The 13,268-nt window shown below is 36.6% G+C and overlaps 1 protein-coding gene across 3 annotated transcripts in view; it reads left to right on the top strand.

Moving 5' to 3' along the window:
* Positions 1-13,268, top strand: part of LOC126100537 (tubulin gamma-1 chain) — a 132,500-nt gene that overhangs the window by 33,598 nt on the left and 85,634 nt on the right. For all 3 annotated transcript variants that reach the window (XM_049911155.1, XM_049911154.1, XM_049911156.1), the window contains exon 7: positions 6,077-6,188. In XM_049911155.1, the coding sequence (XP_049767112.1) occupies positions 6,077-6,188 (112 nt within the window). The remainder of the gene's footprint in view (positions 1-6,076; positions 6,189-13,268) is intronic.

Here is a 13,268-nt window from a genome sequence, read left to right as displayed (position 1 = left end):
GGACATTCTGTGATTAAATTTGCATTAAATAGCTGATGCCAACGGCATACCAGAAGAGTACAAGTACACTACGTTCCATGTGAAGAGTCAACTGTAGGATAATATTGTATGAATACCATATTTGCCAAATGCTGGCCAAATTCAAGTTTTGGAGGTGGGGGTGGCAATAATTCAGTTGTTTTAAAAATAATATAACTGTATTTGTCCACTGATATGTTGCCTTAGTTAAGACGTGAATCCAGCACTTCAAACCAATCACTTGGAGACTTTAAACCAATGGTCCTGGAGCAAAAATTGCGAATCTAGTCACACCAGCTAGAAAAGTTATGGCTACTGTTTTCTGAGTTGCAAAAGATATTCTTTTTATTGATTATTTTGCAAATAGACTATCAGTAACAGGCAAATAATATGGAAGTTTCCTCAACCAACTGGGTGGAAAAAGTATGAGAAAAGCCACAAATGTGATCTTATTTTACCATGTGGACAATATACTTGCCACCTGCCGAAGGAGCAGCTTTATCACTAGCAAAACTGAATTATTGAAATGCTATATAGGTATTTTGCAGGCCTTAAATAATTACTCTTAAGTGTGTGATTTAGTCAAAGAAAAAACTGCTGGACACAGTGCAGTGACCCAACACACGAGTATCGTGTATATTTCACTTAATATACATTGTTTCAGTGCCATATTGGTTTTTGAATAATGCTTCAAAATTATGGGCTAGTAATTTAATTTATGGTCACACTGCAGTAAAGTAAGTAAAATGGCTGATTAGCTTACTTGTTTATAAGTAAAGATGATATTGGTAACACACAGACTTGGTAGAATGTTTTGTAAAAGTAGGTGTAACTTCATTGTTAGCAAGAAAGAGAAAGCAATGGAGAGGAGAAAGTGTTGGAACAATATCTTTAGATAAAAATATGAAGAGGAACATATTACTTTCTTTTATATCTTCAAATTTAACACACAATTCAGACAACACAACAACACATATAAGTCACTGAGTAAGTTGACCTGAGTCTCAGTCTAGCGGCCGCTGCTCGGCTGGCCGCTTAGGTGGCGCAGCTGCTGCCTGGCTGGCAGCCAGCGCCGCACGTAGAGGACGTGCGTAATTGCGCGGCGGCACTTTGAATAATCGGCGAGTCACAACACTTTCTTTTTTTTGCATAGGCAGTGGACTCCATTATGTCAGAACTGTCTTGTGCATGTGGAGAAATGTTTGGGGGGGGGGGGGGGAGGAGAGATCAGGAAGCAGATATTAAAATGGAGGAAGAGATGAGATAAAAGAAACATCACACCAGGTAAAAAAGAAAAGAGAAGAAACCATTTTAGACAAAAAATAATGCCAGTAAAAATGTTGATAATAGGATCAAAGGCAAAGGTAGGTAGAGAGCTGTGGGAAGGGTCATTCCATATCAAGTGGCCTCTGTAGTAAACACACTCCAGTTTTGATGAAATTTTTACAAGGTGTGCATATAGCTCTTATGTGAAGGCATGCCAAATTACCAGCTTTATAATTAGTATTGTGGCCTCACTAGCCATGCTCTTGTAAAATCCAGTTTTCCTGTCAGATATGAATAAATCACAAAGTTTGCTCTACTGTAGCTCCTGGTCTAAGGGAACTCCCATGCTGAAACTTAGTGATTCTGCTCAATTTCTTAGGTACAACAGCCTAGTTGCTGAACATGTACCCAGTGTATGGCAGGTTTATCACAATTTGTGATCAGAGTACCTCATAAATCTTGTTGACATATTTGGACTGTGTTTTGACTATTTGTATATTGAGAGAATGGCTTTCTAATGCTGTTGTTTTTTCTCATTTGCAACTGGCCAGCATGCCATAAAGCTGTGCTGCAAGTGGCACCTTGATAAGCAAATCAAGCTATCCAAGATTTAAAGTTGATTCAAAATATATCTTCATCAATTTTTGTCTGAGTTTCAAAGGGCTGCATCTCAAAAGCTCATTGTGTTTGGTGAGGAAAAGTTTCATTTTTAGACAAAATAGTTCAAAGATAATAAAGTATTTCAAAAACATGTTTTGACTATTACGAGTGAAGAATGTGTGGTGTTTTGTGTGTGTGTGTTTTGTAACAGATGTAATATATTTTAAAGCTTTTATTACTTGACTTTGTTTTTCTTCTGATAAAAATTAATTTGCTCAGCACTTGACTTTTTCTATTTATTTGTTCATTTAGGTTGTTTCTGTGCTATTTCAGGATTTACCGTAACACTTTTCACCATCTATGAACATACGTTTTATTCAGCTCAAAATATCCAATGTTTTTACATTTAATAGTTGAAAACATTCAAGTGGAAACTAGAGACAAACTGTAGCTTGATGAATGTTCAAGACAACAGTATAATATTTGTTTTGCCAGTAATTCTGCATGCCACCTACGACGGCATTTGCATCTCAAAAAGTTTTCAAAGCAACAGAGTTTTCAACACAACAGCAACAATTACTTAATTGAAGAAGTGAATTAAGTCTTATTGCAAAATTCCCAAATTTGCTTTTATCATAAAGTGTTACTTCTGGATAGGTATGAACTTCTACAGAATTTATGTTCTTATCCCTTTGTTTTAAATAATCTTTCTGCGAAAAAGGGCTTTGGGTTGTTATTTTGGAAACAGCTGATCAGTTGAAAGCCACAAAAAGAGCAATGTTAAACCACATCAGAAAATATGTTCAACACATTGATAATAGTTTGCACCCAAATAACCGTTACAACAAAAGTCATATTCGTCGCAGCCAGAAGATGAAGCAGAGGAAGTACATGCATCGGAATAACTTGATGCAAGCCTAACTGCTATTGGGAGCTCTGCTCTGAAATTTCAACAGGACTGACAGAGGTTATGGAAAAAGAAGGCAAGTGAAAAGATTGCACAAAACATTCTGCTGCTTGGGTCGAAAAAGTTTTCAAACGTCTAATACAGAAGAAAGTTTGTGATTGTCGGAGCAGACAGTAAAATTGCAGATTTTGACATTATCACCTCAAAGTTAGACAATAAAAGAAGTGATGGGAGAGCTTGGTGTTTCAGAAACAATGAAAGCTTCTAGCAAGTTAAAGGCTGAAAACTATGTGCAAGTACTACCAAAGAATAAATATGACAAAAAAGATTCCAGAGGCTGTTTGCAGGAAAAAAGACTTTCTGTTTATTAGAGTAGATGGAAAGTAAGTTTCAGTGCTGAAGTATTTGTTGTTTGAGAGAAATAATTGCTGCTTATATACTTCAAAATGAATAGGAAATTGGATTTTCTACATTCCGTGACTTTAGACCAAAATAGTGCATTGCAGTGGGAATTGTGGGAACACATTCAGCCTGTTTCTGCACTATTCACCAAAATGTAACATAGACGTTCACAATCAGTCCAATTAAAGAAGATTACAAAAGTTTAATTGCTAAAGCAGTGTGTAATTTAGAATCCAAAGAGTGTATGCTGAATATTTTCACCTGAAAAAAATTGCCTATTCATAGACTGTGAAAAGTGCTGTTGTGAATTCCTAAATAGCACAAAGACAAACTAAAATAATTTCCTCATTATTCATTTGTACTGCTAGCAAAAAAAGTACTTACCAAAGCAATACGTGAACAAGAGAGTGCTATTTGTGAAAAATGTTTAGCTACCTGGATCTGCATCGTTGTCTTCAGGTTACAAACATAAAGATGGACATAGGTAAACACAAGCACTACTAACAACTTATTATGCAACACAACTTCTAGGTTGTCATCATCATCAACAACAGCAACAACATACATGTTGCCGAAGTGATAGATATCAAGTAAAAAGACTTGCACAAAGATGGCCGAACAGCCCAGTTTGGGTCTCCTGGCCAGTAATGCCATTCGATCACTTCATCTCTGAGCTGTTTGCCTCAAAAATGAAACAAACTTTTCCTGCTCAAACAAAATTAGCCTTTTTCTGTGGTGCAAAGAAAAATCGAATTCGAGATGACTGTTTTGACATACAGCCTTTCGAAAATCAGACAAAAATAGGTGAAGGAATTTTTTGATAGCTCAGTAATTATTTGAGTAATCAAGGTGCCACTTTCACGGTCTTATGACGTGCTGGCTGGTTGCAAATGAGGAAAGAAAAACAGCATAGAAAGCCAGTCTATCTTACTGAACAAGTAGTCGAAACATGACCCAAATTTGTCAAAGTAAGATTTATAAGCTACTTTGACAGCAAATTGTGATAAATCTGCTGTACACGGGGTACATGTCCAACAACTAGACTGTTGTACCAAAAACGTTGAGCAGAGTTACAGAGTTCCAGCATTGGAGTCCCCGTAGATCAGCAGCAACGGTAAAGCTAACTTTGTGATTTATTCATATCCATTGTGATATGGAAAAAGTGGTTTTCACATAAGCATGGCTAGTGAGTATACCAGAGTACTTATCAAGCTGTAATTTGGCGTGCTTTTACGTAAGAGCTATATGTAGATCTTGGAAAAAGTTTTGTCAAAATCGGAGACAGTCGAGTGGGCACCTTGTTTCGGGCCACTTGACATGGAAGGACCTGGAAGCAACCTGATTCACTTGAAGAAAGGAATATGAAGGAATCCAAGATAATTGATAGAGTAGTTTGTGTGAATTGTTATGTTTGATTGTTGGAACTGTTCTCTTCAGTTGTAAGTGTCTTGAATAGAACCTAGAAGTTGTGTTGCATAATAAGTTGTTAATAGTGCTTGTGTTTACCTATGTCCATTTTTATGTTTGTAACCTGAAGACAACGATGCAGATCCAGGTAGCTAAACATTTTTCACAAATAGCACCCTTTTGTTCACGTATTGTTTTGGTAAGTACTTTTTTGCTAGCGGTACAAATGAATAAAGAGGAAAGGCTGCCACTACCTATAGCAGTTTGATGAATGGATATATCCCCCTGCTGCTATGGTGACACCGGTTCTGATTACTCAGACCAACATGAGTGAGAGAAGAGAGGTGGTATGACAACAGGAGGGGCCGGGGTTAGTGATGTGTGTGGGAAGCTACTGGGGACATAAGAATGGGATGCAGCTGGCTCTCAGTGATAGTAGCAATATGAGGCTGAAAAGCTGATATTGGAAAAAAGAGGATGGTTTGGAAGAACATGGACAGTGGAAGTAAAAGCTTTGGATAAGGGAGGAGTGGTGGTAAGGAACTTCAGAGATGTGCCCAAGTGGCAGGTTACCGTACATATTTGTTTCTGAACTTAAGAAGTGTCAGACTTTCCCTTAGTCTACTGCCAGTCAAATATATAATGCTAAGGACCAACATCTAACCTGTGTGTGATTTTCAGGTGCTACTTTTCAACATCCATTTAAGAATACTACAGGTTAGTTCCTTTTGGTACATCATACACACAGTATTGAAACAGTTTAACATTCACAGAACACAAGTCATTCACTTGTGACAAGCAAATAGTCAACTTGATGAAGCCACAGCAGGATGTGAAAAGAATAAACTGATTTCCTCTAGTTGATCTAATAATCACACACAACTTCTGACTCAAGACAATAATTAAAACACTGTTTTATATTTGGGAGAGATTGAAATCTACAATCATGTCAACAGCTATGAAAGTAGGGGAGAGCTTAAAAATAAATGTTGGATTGCCATAGTATCTGGTGGTCCTTAATCCTAATATAGGCTTACGCGCCTTCACAGCAGTTGTTTTCTCTAACAGCAAGATTTCTTCTGAGGCCAACAGCTGCTGTGACTTAGTATGTATTGATGCCAGATAGTTTAGAGCCTGAAAATATTGAGAATTATGCTGTACATAAGTTCATAAATTCCAGCAACTCTTAAATTGAGCACTAAAGACAAAACTAAAAGCAACCTGCATAATAAAATAAATGAAAGCCCAACTTAAGTCATGTTAATTAGTGGTAACACCAAATGGAATCAGAGATGAGTGCTAAGTAATCACAAGTTTTGGTTCACCACACTGCTGAGGACAAAATTGGTTTTAGAATATGATTTGGTGAGTGTAAAGGATAGTACTAATAATTTTATTATATAACTTTGCATTGTTCAGTATACATAATTGGTTTGTGAATGAAGAATTTAAAACTGCTGCATCTTTTTTGTTCAGGTATCCATCCTACATGAACAACGATCTTATTGGCCTCATAGCTCCGTTAATTCCAACACCACGTCTTCATTTTCTGATGACAGGCTATACACCACTTACAACAGACCAAGAGGTAACTATAAAACAATATCTTGGATTTGTAATATTAAGAAACACACACACACACACTTTTTGCATGTACACCTAAGTACAAGTGGCACTCCATTATTTCTTTCTTCAAACTTTTTATTACATTTTTCTCAGGAAAACTGTGTAAAATGGATAGGAATATATTCATATACTTTAATTCAACTCGTAACATATTAGATGCGAGATTGCAGAGATCTCTTCTTTGCCCAACTTCCTGCCATGTGATTGATGGGCAGCCAAGTTCCCTTTTTCCAATGTGGAGTTGATGTTGATTCTTAGTTGTAAATACTTCCTCTTCTAAAGGAAATATAAAATGTAGGCTAGTCAAATTTCTGACTAGCCTGCATTTTATTGGCAGTATTTTAGTGAACTAGCACAAAATATACATAACAGTTGTTCACTGCAACAGTTGTCATTCTATTTTGTTACATTCAAGAAATAAAAAGGAATTTACATTGGGATCATATCAAACCCAGTGGTGGTAGGACCAGTAAGACATCATCTGTGGCAAGAAACCCTGAAAAAGGTTCAAAAATAAGCAGGATGTAATATTTTTATGTTGGAGGTGTTTCATATATCAGCTGTTCACCATAACAGTTATCATTCTATTTTCATAAACGTTTCAGTCAAGATACAAACAAACAGTTTAAATTGGGGTCATACAGGCACAAATGGTATTCACAAGAAGAGGTCCCCAGGAGTGGGATCAAACTATTGAAACCATGTACATCGTGGTGCAGGTGAAGGTCCCAGTTAGACACCCTGAAGCCATTTTACTGTGGTAGGCCCCACTCCCATTTGTGAGTAATCGATGAAGAAAAATGTTTCAAAATTTGATGTGCTGCTCTACAACTTTAAAAAAGAAGCTTTATGTAGACTTGTTGCGAAGCGTAATGGTCATAGTACAAGTCTCATGTGCAAGGGGTCATGGGTTTGAATCTCCTGAAAAGTCCTTTGAAATTTTTAAATCTTTATTGAAATGACTTTGATCATTATTTTTATTCAATTAATTGATTTAAATACATTTTTAAATTTCTATTTCTTTGTCAAATTGTTTTAATCACTTTATTAACATTTTCAGGTGCTATCATTTTTTCTTCCTATAATTCCTTTGCCACAAACTCTTTGTGCATGTGATTTCCATGTACTAACATCAGTTTAATTTCTTCAGTTTCATCATCTCTTTTGTTTAAAATTTCATCTTTCTTATTTTGTCCATAGTGCAGTATGAGTCTGTTTTGAATGTTTATATGACAGTTACCAACCAAAGAAATGAAAGTCTTGTAGCAAAAATTACATTTATTGCACCATTGCACAGTCAATATAAAGAGACTATTTCATATTTTGTTTTTAACCAACAGATTAACATTTTTCAAATGTTTAAATATTATGATAAATAAAAATAATTAAGTTCACAAGCACAAAGATTCGAACTGAAAAAATAAATATAGGAAGAAAAAAAGAGAGCAACCGAAAACGTTAATACAGTGACAGAAATTGATCAGTAATTTCAGTATTGATGAGATTTAAACCCACAACCTTTTGCATAAGCAGTTGGTAATATAGCCATGATGCTACCTGACTGGTCTGTGTAATTTTTCCTTTTTAAAGTTGTAGAGAATTATGTTAAATTCCGAAATTTCATTTTGTCAATTACTTGCAAACGAGGACCCACCAGGGTGTGATAACTGGGACCTTAAACTACTGTATCACATAGATTTCTAAAAGTCAGCCTGTCCCACTTCACCTAGTTAGCCCTAAAACCATGAATAAATTTTAATATGTTTTTAACATAAAAATGAACAAAGCATCATTGATACATTTGAATAAATAAGTCATAATTGTGAAAATAATAGTTTTGGAATCAAGGGAGGTACATATTTTCAGTGTGCTTATGGGTTATATTGACCTCAGTGGTACTAGGAGGGTTAAACCAGTATACTAAGCCAATGTTTCAGCAAAAGTTTAGTTTATTTACAGGATCAAAATTTTTAGGGAACATGGTACTTCAGAATCTTAAACATCAATTTGTTCTAGAAAAAAAAGGGGGGAGGGGGTCAACGAAACTAACTGCACCATAGAAATCAGTAGAAGAATTTAGAAAACATAGCCAGTAAAGTGGTGTTGAAAAATAATTTGCAAATTTATTTATTCCATGAAAGATATCGAAACAGGTACAAATACCCCACTTTGCTACATTTGAAACTGCTGATGTGAACCTGAAGACCCACATGATATTAGTTGTGGACACACACCTATCATGATGTCAGACTTCTGGAACTGTGTAATTCTGAAACACCAACAAGCACTTGTACGATCTGTGTATTTGGCAGTACCGTATTTACTCGAATCTAAGCCGCACCTTAAAAATGAGACTCGAAATAAAGGAAAAAAAATTCCCGAATCTAAGCCGCACCTGAAATTTGAGACTCGAAATTCAAGGGGAGAGAAAAGTTTTAGGCTGCACCTCCAAATTGAAACAATGTTGGTTCATTATAATACGAGACACAATTTAGGTCGAGTGAATGACGATACAGCTACAGTAGTTTGGTTAGAGTCGTAAGCTTAGCAGTTAAGCTTTACCAGGTAGCCATTGCTATGCATCAGGCGCTCCGTCCGTATTTATACGGGTACCCTTCCTTTTTTACGTGCTTCGTCTGGTTTGAATTGATTGCTTATTTTTCTTTGATCTGATAAGTGCCGTTATGTGTTTACGTCACTCTAAGCTGAAAATGCATTACTGTACTGTGTCTTGCATTGTTTGTCGCATTCTGATAATGAGTGTTTACGGCCTGTCGCCGCTCGCGGCGTGGCTTGCTCTTGTGCGAGGTTACTTACACTGCTGCTTTATTTGATAATGGTCAACAAGAACCAAATAATAGACTGCATATGATGGAAGATGTTCTGAACGAGAGTTTAGCGAACATTTTTCACCATTTGAAAATCTTTGCAGACGCCTCTTTAGTACATTATATTCTGCACAGAAATTAGAATCATCTTAGATTTAAAAATCTAGTCAATTGCCGTGCTTCATTTCTGACTGTATCACTATTAGGCATAAGAATAATACGAATATGACGAACATGACATGATATGTGTATTCTTCCGCGTTTGCTGTTGTCTCGCTGTAGTTTCGTAGTTTATTAGGCAGACAGGATTTAAATGAGACAGCAGCAAACACGAAAGAATACATGGCAAAATGTTTATATTCGTATTATTCTTATTGTGAAGAGAATACTGCATGTGATTCATAATTCATAAAAGTTCCTTCTCACAGGTAGGAAAAAATTCAGGACGTAGAGTTTCCCATATTGACAAACATCCCAAACAGTCTTGCCAGTCGGATTTTCGTAGTACATTGAAATGCTGCTAGAAGATGAAAAATACGATATTTCTATTTACTTCGTTGGATAATGTATGAAAGTGCAGTGGTCGAAACTCGGGGCGGAGAAAAAAGCTCGTTTTCCACCTTTTTTTAAAATTTATTTACTGACGAAGAGGTTTTGGCGCCAGTATTTATCTTTGTGCCTGCAAAACATGCCTGTTGTAGCGCTACATATATTCGATGGCAGAAGTTAGTTGTGGCGGCACCTACCAACATTTTTCAGAACTTCCGTGTACTTTGCACGCGATTCTAAGCCGCAGGCGGTTTTTTGGATTACAAAAACCGGAAAAAAGTGCGACTTAGATTCGAGTAAATACGGTAATCCATCTGTAAAAAAGTTTGAAATTCAGGAAATTTAAATACACGAGTAACCAAGTTTTTCCACAACTGACATAAAATAAATACTGTGATTTGGTTATAGAAAATGTCACTGCAGCTCTTTAGAAATATTCAGTTTTGGATGGTGCAGGCACCAAGGTTAACAACACAAGACGCTCAGCAAAGGATTCGAGAAAATAACAAGTCAGCGATCAGCACAGCATGTAACAACAACATGCATTGTAGCCAAAGTGTTGATTCTGTGTGTTATAATTTGAATCATCAATAATTTGAATGTAATGACTCTGAAATAACCTTGAAGTTTCGGAGTTAACAAATGCTGTCATGCAAATTCTCTTCAGAGTTCTAATGAGTTTTTTCATTGAATATATACTTACTCATTGTGCACGAGTTGATTATATGAACTTAGTATTTCAGGCAGTTTCTAGAATTTATGGCATTCAAGAAATAAATACCGTTAAACTTCATTTATACATTTTTCTGACTTTTACGTTTTTTGTGCCCCGGCGAAATATCCAGTGTGCACAAGTTACGATGCAGTGCTTCAGAGTGGGTTGCCGGGAAGTGGATTGGTAAGGACAACATTAGACTATAACAAAATTTGATAGTGTAATAAGGAAATTTGTCAAAGTTAGGCATTGGTCAAATTTTCTTTGATCAAATCCAGCACCTAGCCTTAGATTTGATGGAAGGAAGCGTTCATCTTATGTTTACTGCATGGAGAAAGCAACCGCTTGGAGCACTAGCATTGCTGCAGCTGTCTGTTAAACAGTGTTATCAGTATGACTTCCAAATTGACATGGTGCATCGCGTATATAACGAAATTGGTAGAAATATTTGAGACAGATGAAGCACTGTGTAGCTTACGACATCCCTAATACAAAAACAGAATAAAAAGTGAGAGCTATTAAAAAAAAAAAAAGTTGAAGATGCTATTAGCCATGAAGTATGGCCAGGATATACCCCCAAGAATATAAAGGAGAAAATTTATAGCTTCTGAAGAAATAAAAATTTTTCATGACTGCAGTACGTATTAAATTTATTTGCCTTCACATATTCCTCCTTCAGTGCTTCAAATGTTTCTGGTATTATTTTCATCAATGTGCACTGCAGCATTAGAAAGCCATACCAATACTGCAAACCAGAGTAGCTAGAAATGACAGTATTACGATAAGTCTGTCTTTTGTGGATGTAGTATTTGTGAGGAATGTGTTCAGATTCATAATATGAGGAGCCCTTTTCTTGAGCACATATTGAAATGTACTCTTGTCCATTCCCAAAGGGATTTTAATGCGACTTTACGTCCTTGACTTGAAGCTATCATAGCAAATTTTGTTTTATGTTTCACATCTCACTGTAAAGTTCACGGCTCCACCCAAGCGTGTTTCCTTTTCTTCTGTTTCTCTTGCAAATGCAATTGCAGTGCACGTTACTGCAGACCAGGTATAATTTTACTTACAACATCAGTGGCATAGTGTGTTGATGTTGGCAACAACCATTCGTTGCTGGGAATTCATTTTCACCACGAAGTAAATAATTAAATCTGTTCTTGCTCTGTGGTTGACAGATTCTTGTATGTACCCTTGTCCGCTCAGTAAATTAGTTATACTCGTAAAATGAACATTTCATAACAAAACATTTGCATTATATGAAGATGGTGTTGCCAACATCAGCTCATTACACCGCTGTTGCCGTAAGTAAAATTGAACTGCAGAGAATAGTATTAAGTCATTGTCGGCCATTATGAAGGAACTTTGGTGAAATATTTGATAACAGTGTAATACCCAGTGGCGGCTGCTGAGGCATTACATTGGCGGTGCCAAAAAAAACTTTGTTGGTAGCATCGTACGTATTGCGGAATTTATATCAAACAAAAATATAGAGAAACGGAAATAAACACTTTTTAAAATAGTGCCCTTCTTATGATAGCAAGTGTTTGTATGAGAGAGAGAGAGAGAGAGAGAGAGAGAGAGAGAGAGAGAGAGAGAAGTTGCTTTAGCTATCTTTTTCGCATGGCTGCATGAGATATAAAAAATAATACTAACTCCAAACACTCTCTCTCGCATACACAAATACACATATCTTCACTCTTCACAGGGTATATTCTGTCACTTTAACATGGCAGTCGTAAGCAGGGTGTGTTTTGATTTATACTTGTTTAAGGTACCAGTGGATATTGAGCCTGAACTACCACATAACGACACCACCCACCTCAGCTAACAATTGCGCTCTAGCTGTTACCAAATGATTTGTGTGTTCCGCTTTGCTTTGAGTTGTGCTTGCTGATTGTTTCCTTTTCTTATACTGAAATGAGTGCAGAGAGCAATTTTGCTTTGTCACAGGGTTAGAATATGATTCTCTCAACATCAGATGGAATCGGTGATCTATATGTACATTATTACATTGGTTCTGCCTACCCAGGAGCACAGAACACGGATGTAGGCTGCCAGCCTTGCGAGAGGGTGGTGCAGCTTGTCTCCCCTCGACAGCCAGAACTCCTCGTTAGTTTATGTTCATGCCGAGTACCAGAAAAGTGTCCACTACAACATGAGTGCCAGTACGAGAAATAATAGAGCCTGTATAAATTATTCAAACTTATAATCTAGATTTTGTGAAGCAAATTTAATCAAATTACCAACATTTAAAACTAAAAGCATTGTACTCGCCAAAAGCCGAAACTTCAATGACTTTGGGAAGGCAGCTTCAAAATAATTAGTAGGAATGGTACAGTAAATAGGTTCGTCGCTCCTCCTTGTTGGCAATAAATCTGTCATCTCAGATTGAAATGTTCAATTTTACACACGAATGACTTTTCACAGGATAGTATCCGTAAGGCACTCATTCTTCTTTCATGGTGTTCTGTAGGAACCTTTTAATTTTCTTGAGTATTGATAAGCACCGCTTAGCTTCTGATGTCGAGATAGGCATCGTGATTAGCAGTTTCAAAACACTGTCTCGTCATCGAATGTGTCACAAAGTTCATCCTCTAGAATCAGTGAAAGAAATGCAACTGCTCTCAGCTCAGGCCTAGCTTTCTTTTTTCCAGAAATGTATGTGTCTTTAATTTCAATGTATTTATAAAGGAAAATCTAGGATTGATTTACATCAAATAAGTTGGCTGCAATGGTGTCCAGTGAACTGAAAACGTAATTTTATTTCAGAAAGGATGGCACGCACACTTGCAAAGCATCTCTCTTTTATTTTTTTAATGCCCATCAAGAATCCGTGGATTCTTGGCAAGCATCATTTCATCGTTTTTGAAACTAATCTTGTTAAGGGTGGAGCCAATGTCATCTCTGATGTTTTGCATTACCGCTTCAGTATTCTGGTGTCTTACGT

The sequence above is a fragment of the Schistocerca cancellata genome, chromosome 9 (genome assembly GCF_023864275.1).
Source record: "Schistocerca cancellata isolate TAMUIC-IGC-003103 chromosome 9, iqSchCanc2.1, whole genome shotgun sequence".
Classification (NCBI taxonomy): Eukaryota; Metazoa; Arthropoda; class Insecta; order Orthoptera; family Acrididae; genus Schistocerca; species Schistocerca cancellata.
The sequence above is the reverse complement of the archived record's forward strand: the minus strand, read 5'-3'. Positions and strand labels throughout refer to the sequence as shown.